The following is a 13465-nucleotide window of genomic DNA, read 5'->3' as shown; positions in this document are numbered from 1 at the left end:
CCCCATTTCGATCAAATTTATTAAATTGGGATCCAGCTGTACGATATATAAAAGAACAACTTAATTTGCTGTTCCCCGTTTCGGTTCTGTTCGCTGCATGCTGGAAACCTGACCAAGTATTCTGAGCATACGTAACGTACAAACTGTTAAGTTAGTTACATGCGTCCGGTCGGAAGGATCTGCAGTGAAACTATAGTTCAAACTGTACTTTACAAAATGCAGTGGCATAACTACTGTTTACTCTTACTTTTATACCCAAAAACTATAGTTTTCCGAAATAACTGGTACTTTTAGCACAGTTAAACCACAATGAAACTACAATATTTCTGAGTAGTTAAAATTACAGAAAAATTGGTATGTGCATGATGACATTTTTACCTTGTAACAGTATGTATGCGTATGCTCAAAATGCTTTGCTACAACAAGCTGCTCTTGTTTGAAAAGCCAGTCAGGTTTTCAGAGTGTGCAGATGACGCTCACAACACAGCGCCCTGCGCCGTCACGAGCAGCTCGAGGAGAACTCTCCCCGCAAGCAGAGCAAACTTCTCCACCAGCGGGAACTGCTTGGCCGTGAGCAGCGTGATGTTCTCCTCCTGGCCGACGACCGCTTCCCCGAGGATGTCCACGAAAGCGGCGCGGAGGGCCTGCCGCACGGCCGGCTTGGAGGCAGCCGCCTTGGAGGCCGCCGAGAAAACGTCCCGGTACGACGCGCGGTACAGAGCGTTGATGTCCATGACCCGGTTCTCCCACAGCGCCAGCCAAGTACTCTTGCGCTTTCGCAGGTTCTGAATGGGGACCTCGTCGGTAGCCGCGGCTCCCTGGAACGCACAAGCACAACTCCGAATAGACTCTTCAGGGGCGACTGTACTTTGTCAGCTGAACTGTACACATGGTTTGCAGTTCATGTACATGTGTCCATGCCTGTTGTGATCATGTTGAGGTTAGTAAATGCTGCTACATGGCATATACTCTGTACACGTCTAATATATATGTACAGAGTTTATGAACAGCAAATAGTGTAGATATGCTTTATATGCAGCAAATACATTAAACATGCACTGTGGCAAAAAGGTACGGAAAATTCTGTTAATTTTTTTGCCAGAATTCTCCGTAGCCCTCTTATCAATATTCTCCGTAGGCTCTTACAGTATTCTCCGTAGGGCCGCACAGTATTCTCTGTAAGTCCGCACAGTCTTCTCCGTAGGACCTGGAAGACTGTATAGTCCTACGGAGATCACTGTAAGGTCCTACGGAGAATACTGTGCGGTCCTACAGAAAATACTGTAAGAGCCTACGGAGAATATTGATAAGGGGGCTACGGAGAATTACCACAAGCTGTTTACAGAATATTCCGTAGCTTTTTGCCACAGTGTGCTATGTATGCATCAAATACAGTGTGCATAGCAGGGATCCTTAACTTACCTCGAGGGCATCATAACGTTATCATAAGAGTTAAAGTTACTACCCTTAACTTCTAACATCTTCTCAAAAGGGTAGGTTATTTTTTTATGTGTCGAATTTGTGTGGATATACTTTTGCAAGTACTTTCATAAGTCCGTACCCTTAACCTTTAGCGAACATTGTTTTATGTTACGTTATGAAAGCAGTGTTAGTTAAATGTAAAGTTAAGGGTCCCTGGTGCATAGCCATGTATACAGCAAATACTTGCAAACTATGCAGTAATTGCTGGGTACATGCTCATGCATACTTTAATAAACTATCCTACACGTGATCATAGGCATAGTATACATGACAATGACATGATGGCATGCGCTGCACACTGTATTTGCTGCACAAATAGCGTGTACACAGTATTTGCTGTATACATGGCATGCTCACACACCTAAACCTGATTACCTGTTGCTTCAAAATCGATCCGAATCGATGCTATCATGATTCGATTTAATTCGGAGGATTCGTATGTCACTACTGACATGAAAATCTTACCGTGGCAGTGATCCGTTGGCTCAGCAATGTAACATACTGCTGAACAAGCCGGTTGATCTCCTTTCCCTGCTCTTTCTTCAAAGTATCTGCTTGGGAGTTGACGGTCGTCAGGTTCTGGAAAATCTTGGTGGCCAGACTAGACATAGCAGTCTTTGCCTCCGGTGACTTTTGTTGATTTACAAGTTTCGTCACCAAGGCGACAACTCTCTGCCGCTGTCCGTTCAGTACATCGGTCCACTGCTTGCTGAATTGCACCTGGAGAGCCGCTCCAGCCGTTTGAACGGCCTTCAGTCGAGCAGTGTAGTCTGTTTTGGCCTGAAGGAACGCCCAATCAAAAGTGAAAGCATCGCCCCCCATTGCTGTCGTAACGATCTTGGTAAAAGTATGGTCATGCCAAGTCATATCCAGCGCGGACTTTCTTTCATGACCTTTCGGCCATTCTGTTTTCAGAAGTGACATGTTATTCAAGCCCCTGAAACGGACACTTCGGGGCACATTAGTAGGAGATGTCTCTTAAAAAGATTGCAATTTCATCATAGATTGATGATATATCAAAGCTTAGTGCACGATGACATGACAACAATGTCACCATCTGGTTTCATGACATTCTTGTAAGGCAATATAGGTTAGAAACTGTCGTCATGTGAAACCCAAGATTTTCACAATGGACACGTAGCATTACGAAGAACTACAATGACTCGTGTACGTCACCTCGACGCAGCAGGTGGCGGCCGTGGCGGCCAGGACGAGCACGAGTGTGATACGTGCCATGGTGTCCGTTAATGCTAGGCGAGCCAAGGCGCCCTGTCCCTTATATAGCTGGGGGGCGAAACGACATACACTGCCATTTACACTCTCATTCCAGGAGCAGGACATGCTGAAATGAGCGTGACAAAATCTCACGCTCTCTTAGCATTGTGTGACGCTGGTTTATGGCAGATTGGCTTGCAAACGAGCGTAAAACAGCGTGACATGTTGCCACGCTCGTTACAACGTCATGTCATGCTCCTGGGATGAGAGTGTTACATGCGACAATGTCGAGTTTAGCTTAAAAAAAGTGCTGAACTTGACGAGCTCAAGTAGTTAGTCAGTTGTGGTAAAGTCTGTCTCGAAGATGCATCACAGAGTAGACATCACATCGCATTTTTGTTAAGTGACTAAAAATAGGCGTGCGGAAATGTGTCTATTTCTATTTGAAATAACTTGTGCAACCACTGGTAGCCAACGAATGTGACGTCGTATTCGTTGCAGTGTGAATTTTGTCACGTTCGTTTGAATATGACTCAATATTCGTTTGAACGTGGATCAACATTCAAACGAATGTGGCATCATATTGTAACGAACGTGACAAAATTCATATTCGAACGAATATGACGTCACATTCGTTGGCTATCAGTGACGGCAGCCTTCTGCGAAAATGTGTTTCACACACTATTTTGGCCAACGATTTACCTCTTTCTATTTAATATTTCGTAAACAAAAAGTTGAAAAAATCAAGAGGCCGATTCGCCGGTTCCACCAAACAATCTTCCCCCATTCTTTCGGAAGAGTGATCGTTGTTGATCCGTATTTAAAGTGGGCGTCGTGACCAAGGCTTCATTCACCGACAACATGGCTCGCCTGGCGGTCGTGGTCGCCTTTGCCGCAGCTGTCTGCCTGGCGCACGTGGAGGGACAGCAGAAGGTGAGGCAACCTTTTTTCTAGCGGAGAGTGCCGCTTCTGAATGCATTTACACTTTTTATCTTTTCATATTTGCGCAAGTTACCATTATCATGTTTGATACAGAAAACACAGGCACCCTGTCAGCTGAACTGTAGACGTTGTGTGCAATAAGTACTGCACACATGCCGCGCACATGCTTTGTACCCAGCAAGTACTGCGTGCACACTAACTGGTTTTGCACGAATTTTCTAAGAGCCATCACCCTTTATGGTGCACACGAACTTTTCGTTCAAATTTGTACGCAATTTTGCACAAAAATGGGGGAAAACATGCAGTTTTTCGCTCAAAATTTGCATAAAAATTTTGTGTGTACAAAAAACTGTGATGTCTCCTGAATCCTTACAGAAGAAAACTGACTACACTGCCATTGTCAAGAAGGTCCAAGCTTCTGGTGCGGCACTGCCGGGCAAATTCGCCAGTCAGTGGACCAAAGTGCTTGCCGGACAACGCACGCGAGTCCTGGCTCTGCAGAGATCTCTCCTAAAGAAGCAGAGCTCTGCACAGAGCAGGACTGCCCTCACCAACGCCTTCTCCCAGCTGAACAAGAGCTTGGCGAAGGTGGACGTGCAGGTGGATAAGTACAACAAGCAACAGGGGCAGGAGGCCAAGCAGCTCGTCCAGCAGTATGTCTCTTTGCTGCAACAACGCGCAAAAGCAACGGTAATTCTCGCTTACTAGCAAATTTCAAGTCTAAAGGGGCAACACACTTAAACTAGACTAAGGCTGAGTCAAGCGACAGCATTAAAGCATCTTATCCAAATATCTATTGGAAATTTCTTTGGCGATCGAGCCAGGCTGCTGGAAAGGGGTTATTTTGACTATTTTCAAACTGACTTTTATTTTACTATTGGCCCTTAAAATGGTTTACACCCAAGGTTCCTTCAGAATCCTCCTTTGAGGGTCCCCTTCGTACCCTTCTTCATCCCAGGTGAGCGTGAAAACGCCATGACCACACAGCATTATCACGATGTTTGATGTTTAGGGTGCTGCAGCGACCGCCGAAGGCCCAGTCCAGCAGCTTCGCAAGAACAAGATGGCCCTCCTCAGGCAGTGGGAGAACCGGGTCGTGGAAGTCAACTCCAAGTACCGCGCTGCGTACAGAGCCTCGTTGGGAGCGGCAGCCAAAGCGTCCGCGTCCAACAAGACCGTGCGCCAGGCTTTGCGCGCCGCATTCACAACCCTCCTTGCGGAAGCAGTCGACGACCAGGAGGAGAACATCACAACACTCTCGGCCAAGCAGTTCCCTCAGGTCGAAGAGTTCGCCCTCCTTGCTGGGAAGAACTTGCTGGAGCTTCTCGTCGCCGCGCAGGGCTCTCTTCTGTGATGAGAAGCTGTTTTACTTTGAAGTGCGCAAGCATTGTAACGGTACATTTCTGTGCTGATACACTCTGCTACGGCCAAAATAAACCGTGTGACTCACTTTACGCAGAGGTCTAAGTCTGATGACAAAAAAGATGAGTCTAAAATTACACTACTTGCCGACCTTATTGGAACTTCTGGAGCTGCTTCTTTGAGCTTTCAGTTGCTTGAGACCCGCAAGCATTCTTTTTTCTGGGAAGCTCTACACTACCGGGCAGAGTCAATTCTTCGGTAAAGAGGGCGTCCTTTTCTACCGGATATCGACTTATTCATGCGTAGTTTCTTTCAGAGTAGTTTATTGGCAAGCTCCACAATATTGAAAAATGAATGAAGAAGCCGATTCATGCTTCGTTTCGGAGTATAATGAAGTACAGACTTTGAACAGGGTGAAAGTATGGCGCAGAGCAGCAAAAGACGGTTTGAGTATGAAGTGCGCATTCATTCATAGGCTTTTCAATATGCAAAGAGAAACAGAAGATTTCTTTCGTAAGTTGACACGATGATTCCTTGGGTTTCCACAACACGGTCTACAAATTCATCATGAATGTTCCCAAAAGGAAAAAAAAAACACGCTTGCTTCGTTTCCCCTGTGACTCGCCAAGTACATCCCCCAGCGATTATTTAGACTAGAACAGTCCCGATCTCGAAACAAAACGACGAGCACGCTCGCAAACGACAGTCAGTTCTGTTTGAGCTTTGAGAATTAGAAACAAGCTTCAAGCCTTCCGATACCGTCTTAACCTCAACCATCGCGGAGGAAATGTGAACCAGTGAGCCCTTAAGTACACCAGAAACAAGCATGCCGTTTTCTGGAAAACCCGTGCTCTACAAACTCAAGTGTGTACACAGCATGCTTCAGGTTGAAGCATGCCCGCAAGTACACTCCACCTGGAGCCAGCCTGTCATGTACACGCCCCACTGGAGCTTGCCTGCCAGTACACTCCACACTCGAGGGTGATTATCAGCGTAGGTTGTCATTTTAGCCCGAGGATACTTTTGAAATAAAAGGTTCCCGAAAAAATTTCTTTTTGCACGGAGGCGATATGGGACTACTAGAAGGGTAAAAATACGTAGCCTCCGCGAAATCGGCCCACGGGTTTAGAAATGACAGCCCAAAAAAGATTGGGAGAAATTTATAGTTCATAATCAAATTTCAAATTGCTGTGTTTTCAAGTTCTAAGGCTAGGTAACGGTCGTAGATTATGCCAAAGAGTGGTCAAAACAGAAGTGGAAGAAAGTAAAATGATCCCCAGCTAAGTGCACAGCACAGCGCTGAACAGAACAGAGAGAAGCGCCGGGCAAACCGGCAACCATAGGTGTATGGGTGCCATGCGCCGTACAGCAATTTGAGGTTATGTTCGCCATTTCCCCTTAAAAAAAAACGATTTAAATGCAGGTCTGAGGAACTGTGGTGCCTATTAAGTGCATATAAGTGACGACACAATTCATTCTGATCAATCTTGTTACGGGACAACCTGATTTTTATGCTGAAATATGCAGTTTGAAAAGGGGTGGACGGAGTTCATTTCTTGTACCGTTTACAACCACTGTATCTCGCCACGCACTGGTCGCTACACTGTTATTCCTGGGTGTTCAATAACTAAGCGCCTTAAGGCGTTTGCCTCAAAAACCTAGACGCCTTGATGCGCTTAGTTACTCAACGCCTAAGGCGTTTTGTTACTCAACGCCTAAGGCGTTGAATTACAAGACACCTTTGCTTGGCCTGTACCCACCACAACAGCAGTGGGAGTACTAATGCAATACAAGCTGCCTCTTTCCATTGCCTCAAGGCGTACTAAGCAAGCTAAAGCTGCACCTTTGCAAGGTTGTCTTACAGGCTTAGCAGACGCACCTTTGAGGTGCACCATTAAACGCCTTGCAAGGCGCGCAGCAGTTAAACACCTTGAGACAATGGGCTAGGGCAGCCTGCACTGCTAATGTAAGCGTGGAGATTTGTCCATATTTTTCCATTTGTTTAAATAAACTACACATACCTGTCAAAAATTAGTTTATGATGCTGAGTTGTCAATATCCAACTAAGGATGGAGACGGCTGATGTCAATACGTGTGACCAAACCACAGAATGTTTTTGTCAACAAATAGCAGAACGATTCTCACGTTACGGGGTAGTTTCGTTTCTTCTGACTCCTGTGCCCAAACGAGCGCAGATATCGACATGGGGTTTGTTTCTGATGTTAGGGAGGGCCATTGCCCACTAAACGCACACATTTCGAAAAGTTCACGTGCGTTGGATTGGTCTACGTAGCGTTTGGAATACCCTAAATGTAACTTCCGTGATTGTCCAAAGAGAACATACTCGAACTTTCCGCTCCCAGTGTGGCGGTGTGGTTCGAAAATGCTGCCAACTGTCGATGGGGATTCGAAGCTTGGCATGTCTCGAGCTAATTTCAACCGAAGACCAATGCGCCAGACTTCTTTCAAAGGTACTTATGCTGCAACGAAAAATGTCCACCGTGAATTCAATTTCACTACACTAATTTCGAAAAGGCAGCTCTGGACTTCTCCCCAAGCCAAACTTTTAACTTTCCATGACACAAGCCATCAAAGTGGAGTCCCTGGGATATAATTGCATGGGTCACGGAAATCTAAGATGCTGTACACGGTCTCAAAGCGGGCTAGAGCATTATAAAATGGCGTGTATCAACAATCACCTGTAACTTCCGTGGCACCCTTTACCCAATGTTGCAGCAGTACTAGGTGAAAAAATTTTCCGCTGAAATGTCGGGCTTAGAGTATCATTTGACCCTGGAACGACTTTTAAGCCACAGCAAGCCCGAGTCAGCCGTTAAAGCCGATTTTCACACTTTGTAACTTCCGTGATAACGTAATTTCCGTGATCAAAACACCCACTAAAACGTGTGGGAATACCTTATGGCTCATGTTTTTAGGAAGGTAGTACAAGGTCTTTACTATAAATACCATTGCCATAACTCTAGTATCATCCAGGACCCCAATAATCAGAAAAACTTAATTGGATATTTTTCACTTTCGGCAAATCAGAGACGCCAAAACTACCCCGAAACGTGAGAATCGCTCAGCAGTCATCACTTAATATTGACCTAAAATTAACTTGAGTCTTATTGTTGGTTGCAAAGTAAATTAACACAAAGGCGGCAATATAAATTTGGCCTTGAAGGAAAGAAGCACAAATATAAGTCCTTTTCTCCATTGTGAAGAATCCACAATGGACCAGGCGCTGGTGAGGTTGGGCTGCCCCAGTAGATGGAGACATTTTCAGAGTTTAGAGGCGTGTCAACATATGTGACGCACTGTCACATCCCCCTTCGTTCGATTCGATTCATGATTTCACTGCCACGAAGCGCTCAAATTCGTGTGCAACAGTCTGAAAACGAAATAAACCGAGCCAAGAAGCACACACGAACTCGCACGTTAACATTTGCGACGCAACAAACAAAATGCTGCCAACCTATGAAATGAAAAGACAAGAACGAAAAAAAAAAACAGACGTTCTTTTCATTTCATAGGTTGGCAGCATTTTGTTTGTTGCGTCGCAAATGTTAACGTGCGAGTTCGTGTGTGCTTCTTGGCTCGGTTTATTTCGTTTTCAGACTGTTGCACACGAATTTGAGCGCTTCGTGGCAGTGAAATCATGAATCGAATCGAACGAAGGGGATGTGACAGTGCGTCACATATGTTGACACGCCTCTAAACTCTGAAAATGTCTCCATCTACTGGGGCAGCCCAACCTCACCAGCGCCTGGTCCATTGTGGATTCTTCACAATGGAGAAAAGGACTTATATTTGTGCTTCTTTCCTTCAAGGCCAAATTTATATTGCCGCCTTTGTGTTAATTTACTTTGCAACCAACAATAAGACTCAAGTTAATTTTAGGACAATAGTAAGTGATGACTGCTATTCATTGACAAAAACATTCTGCGGTTTGGTCACACGTATTGACATCAGCCGTCTCCATCCTTAGTTGGATATTGACAACTCAGCATCATAAACTAATTTTTGACAGGTATGTGTAGCTTATTAAAACAAATGGAAAAATATGGACAAATCTCCATGCATACATTAGCAGTGCAGGCTGCCCTGGCCCATTGTGTCAAGGTGTTTAACTGCTGCGCGCCTTGCAAGGCGTTTAATGGTAAGACACCTTCAAAGGTGCGTAGCTGCTAAACACCTTGGTTCAAACAAGGGATGGCATGGCTGTATTCAAAGACAGTCAAGCTGTTCAGCCTCTGCACACCTCCAAGGTGTCTAGCAGTTAAACGCCTTGGAAGGCGTATAGTAGTTAGACGCCTTGAGGCAATGGAAAGAGGCAGCTTGTATTGCATTAGTACTCCCACTGCTGTTGTGGTGGGTACAGGCCAAGCAAAGGTGTCTTGTAATTCAACGCCTTAGGCGTTGAGTAACAAAACGCCTTAGGCGTTGAGTAACTAAGCGCATCAAGGCGTCTAGGTTTTTGAGGCAAACGCCTTAAGGCGCTTAGTTATTGAACACCCAGGAATAACAGTGTAGGCTGAGATACGATTCTTCCGACCAAGCGCTTATCAAAGGGGCCACTAAAACCTAACTTATGAAGAAATCGGGGCACTTTTGGAACATTGGTTTTCGAGAAAAGGGGGTGGACGGAGTTCGTTTTAAAAAACATTCGCAGCGGAATCGAAGACTAAATTCCACTTGGACTCCCTTCGCGCAACACCAGCCAGCTGATTTTGGTGGTGGCGGATGGAGAACAGAAAGATGCACAATTCCCGAGTCGGGTCGTGTTATTAAAGCTATTTTAGCGATTTTGGTGCCAAAATAAGCACTGTGGACGGAGTTCACATGAAAACTGGGGGAACAATTTTGATGACGTGCTGTTTCACGCTTGTTGCTTTCAGAAAGTCACCGTGGCCGATGATGTGACCCCACATACTTTTTCTTTCATGTTGGTCAGAAGAAAGTCTGCTTTCATCTCGCAGGAAGTTGTTAAACACCACTTTTCGAAATCGACTTGGTGCGGGGGAAGTGGACGGAGTTCACTTTTTGACCACTTCTCGATATTATTAAGGCCGATTCAGAAGTGGCAGCTCAAAACTCAATATTGGGGGTGATAAAGGACCCCAAGGGGCGAGCTCAAAACAAATTTCAACATCCTATGTGGTCTAGTTAAGAAGCACTTCCCCGGGGAACGCGAGTGACAACCTACGGTGATAATCACCCTCGAGCGTTCTTGCCAAGTGCACGTTACTTGGCGCATGCCTGCAAGCACACAGTTGCTGATATCCTCCACCTTCAGCATGTAAAGCAGAGCAACAGTCCGGACTGTTGCTCTGCTTTACATGGCCACTTTCTGGTACGGGCCATTGTACTTTGGCAAGCACGCTCCAGCGTGGAGTGTACTTAGCAAGCAGGCTCCAGCGTGGAGTGTACTTGGCAAACACGCTCCAGCGTGAAGTGTACTTGGCAAGCAGGCTCCAGCGTGAAGTGTACTTGGCAAGCACGCTCCAGCGTGGAGTGCACTTTGCACTTGGCAAGCACGCTCCAGCATCTTGTGTACATGCAGGCATGCTTCAACAAGCATGCTATGCTACACTGGGAATCCGGCCGTCACACACTTGAGTTAGTGGAGTGACAAAAGTCGTTTTCACTGGTAAATTTAACGAGAATCAACGGCGGACCCGAGTACAGCTTGCCCGGGCGGAAGAGCCGCCAGCCTACGCGAACTGCACGTCTTCCAGAGTGATGTTCATGCCTGTGTTCTCCCGCTGCCCCCAGCCGGGCAGGTGGTAGGAGCCCTGCGGCCTGGCCCGGCCCATCAGCTTCAGGTTGCGCGACACGTAGCCAAGGATCCTGGCACCGGGCGCCTGGGTGGGCTTGACAGCTTTGTTGTAGTGGATGCGGACCTCGCCGTCGCCCAGCCTGCTGTCGCGCGACCCTTCGCTCTCTCCCTCGTTTTCGTCCTCGTCGTCCTCATCTTCACTCAGCCCGGCGGAGGCGGCAGCGACATCGCCGCCGATCAGAATGGCCCCGGCCTGCAGGGCAGCGACGCAAGGAAATGATTACCGTGAAACGGGGTATTTTCGGACACTTTTGACAGGTTTTTTTGAAATTGTGAAAGTTGTGGTGCTGTCATGGACTTGAGGGTTAAAATTTATCATCCACCCACCTTTGGCATCGATTTGGCGCCCATTTCAAATATCTGCGCCTCACCGTTTTTACAGTGGAGGGTCCGAAGCAGTGTCCGAAATTACCCCGTGTTTTGGGGTAATTTCGGACACCCCTGGGAAAAACGACTTTTCGTTCTGATTTGGTCCCGAAATCGATCACTGTCTCTTAATAATGATTGTATGAGAAGTACGTAAGGGTAAGATGTAAAGGTAAGGTAGGGGTGGTCATTCATACACAATTTGAAGTCGTGGTTTTGCACTCAAATGTAGTTTGATTTCAAGAATAGTGGGTGGAACTAGAAGAGCCATTTAGAACGCCTCTATTTTTTAATTTGTGACCGATTAGCTTTCATAGGCAACTCGGGCCATACTTTAGTACGCGAAAGGGGATCTTAAATCTTCCTCAACAAGGTTACATACGATTAGGAAGATACAGGGGATCAGTGGAAAGCTTTGCATTTCAATTGTAGTAAACCGGCGAGCTATGCAGCTATTCGCCAAGTTCAACTCTCATGTCACATGAAAGAAAATTAATCACAAAACAGTCGTTGACACTCAGGTCACATAAAACTAGGTATTAAAGATGTAGCTTTGCCCCATTTTTATGAAATTCAAAGTTTACAAAGCAACCGCTGTAACAATTGGGGATTATCGTTGTTAAAGAGCAGTTTAAACAGCAAATGAGGGTAAAACTAAAAACTGCGTTGAGAATGCATGAATTACAACCGGTTATTTCGGAGGAGGCATCGACCGGAAGCCAGCCATGAACTGCCATCTGTGTCGGAAACTCACAAGTCAACGTGCTTCGTGGAATTCACCACAGTGCATTGACGTACTTCGCACCGCAATTACTTGAAGTCGTCCCGAGTGCGCCGCTTCCCTGGCGAAGCCTCTTCGCACCCGATAGTTTAATGACCCACGTGACAATGTCTGTCTCCGAAGGGCTGCAATGAATAAATAACTGCACTACCAGTAGCGTGGTTGCAGCGCAGGGCCCAATAGTTGCCGACGTAAACAAACCCCTGACAAGACCTTAGCCAACATGCCGGACACAGAGGCACGACCAATCTCCATTACGAAGATTCTCCCTCCCAGGAGCAGCTTTCAAAGCCCTCTTGCCACTTCAACACTGAGAATCCGAACGCTGTGTGTGTAGCGTCAATTGGTGCGATTCAAAAGCATCGCACATGAAGTGCAATATCTCCCCATTCCCATGCATCCTAGGACATTTTCGGAACGCATCGCACGTAAGGTGCAATATGGCTATGGCATTGCACGTATGGTGCGATATCTCAGCTCAAAAAAAAGCTGCATCGCACCATACGTGCTATACTCATAGCGTGTGGAATATCAGTGAATCGATACCCATTGGGACAGCTCCCTTTACCCAAGTATAATGAGGTAAACTATACAGTTATCGGCGGGGGTACAGTTATCGTCATCTCGGTTGTACAATTGGGTCCTGCTCTGCAAGTACCGTACCCGTCCTTTAGAGATGCGGCCAATGCAGGTCGCTAGAGACACCTTTTGAGCATGCATGACCGAGACAGCATCGCGTTTGATTGTGCATGTCAGCCAACAGAGCCATGTTTCTTGTAAAGTGCAGAATGAGGCCGCTTCGGCCGCCCGTTCTTATCTTGTATGCTAGGAACAGAGGTTCAATCTTTCGTTAAATTCGTGAATGTGGGCCGGAAAAAACTATTCTCCTTGCCATGTTCCTTCACTGGTAAAACGGAAGCGTAGTATTACCCTCCGTTTTCAAGCGTAATCAGTGTATGCTTGAAATCAAGCGTAACAGGCTCATCGGCCAAGATTCTCCCTATCTCAATGCATGGGGGAATTTCCCAAGTATGCTTCATTTCAAGCGTAACGTCTTCAAGCGTAACTTTATGCTTGACTCAAGCATAGAGTTACGCTTTAGTTTTACCAGTGTTCTCCCCATCTTTTGGTGCACATAAATTCCTCTTCATTGTCCTCAATCGGGAAGTGCCGATAACTATACTCAAGAAATCACCCCAAATACAGTTATCGTCAGGGTGGCCTCAAACTTCACTGCTGTTTTTGGCATCGCAGGGGAGTTAATATTCTGATGCAATATGACCATAGGAGGACCGAAGGAGGACCCTTGCCACATTTAAACGAAATCGGATCACTTTTTCCCAGTGATCTACGTGATTTACGAGATGTCCTCCTCGGCGCTTTGAAAGGTTGTTATTTCGCAGCTCATGGTGCTACCGTAAACCGGGTTAACTTGAGACACACTCTCAGACTCGTATTGACTTTTTATCTCTTGCCAT

The 13465-nt window shown here is 46.2% G+C and overlaps 2 protein-coding genes across 2 annotated transcripts; one reads left to right on the top strand and one right to left on the bottom strand.

The window, feature by feature from the left end:
* LOC117640264 lies at positions 1 to 2729 on the bottom strand. The gene is made up of 3 exons (XM_034376621.1): positions 2659 to 2729; positions 1948 to 2262; positions 1 to 818 (listed from the first exon to the last, which is right to left on the bottom strand). Exons 1-3 carry the CDS (start codon positions 2716 to 2718, stop codon positions 477 to 479), a joined length of 717 nt encoding a protein of 238 aa, XP_034232512.1. The 5' UTR covers positions 2719 to 2729; the 3' UTR covers positions 1 to 476.
* A 777-nt stretch (positions 2730 to 3506) lies between these two features.
* Positions 3507 to 5093, top strand: LOC117640263. The gene is made up of 3 exons (XM_034376619.1): positions 3507 to 3630; positions 4015 to 4329; positions 4652 to 5093. The coding sequence occupies exons 1-3, from the start codon at positions 3559 to 3561 to the stop codon at positions 4991 to 4993; spliced, it is 729 nt and encodes a 242-aa protein (XP_034232510.1). The 5' UTR covers positions 3507 to 3558; the 3' UTR covers positions 4994 to 5093.
* The last annotated feature ends 8372 nt before the right edge of the window (positions 5094 to 13465 follow it).

Source organism: Thrips palmi, unplaced genomic scaffold, assembly GCF_012932325.1.
Source record: "Thrips palmi isolate BJ-2018 unplaced genomic scaffold, TpBJ-2018v1 HiC_scaffold_12, whole genome shotgun sequence".
In the NCBI taxonomy this organism is placed as follows: Eukaryota; Metazoa; Arthropoda; class Insecta; order Thysanoptera; family Thripidae; genus Thrips; species Thrips palmi.
This window is presented reverse-complemented; position numbering and strand designations above follow the sequence as displayed.

Coding starts and splice junctions, on each gene's coding strand:
- LOC117640264 (XM_034376621.1), bottom strand. CDS start 2,718: ATGGCACGTATCACACTCGTGCTCGTCCTGGCCGCCACGGCCGCCACC. Junction 2,263..2,658: donor CCGCCACCTGCTGCGTCGAG/GTGACGTACACG, acceptor GCGTTCCTTCAG/GCCAAAACAGACTACACTGC. Junction 819..1,947: donor GCCAACGGATCACTGCCACG/GTAAGATTTTCA, acceptor TGTGCGTTCCAG/GGAGCCGCGGCTACCGACGA.
- LOC117640263 (XM_034376619.1), top strand. CDS start 3,559: ATGGCTCGCCTGGCGGTCGTGGTCGCCTTTGCCGCAGCTGTCTGCCTG. Junction 3,631..4,014: donor ACGTGGAGGGACAGCAGAAG/GTGAGGCAACCT, acceptor GAATCCTTACAG/AAGAAAACTGACTACACTGC. Junction 4,330..4,651: donor AACAACGCGCAAAAGCAACG/GTAATTCTCGCT, acceptor TTTGATGTTTAG/GGTGCTGCAGCGACCGCCGA.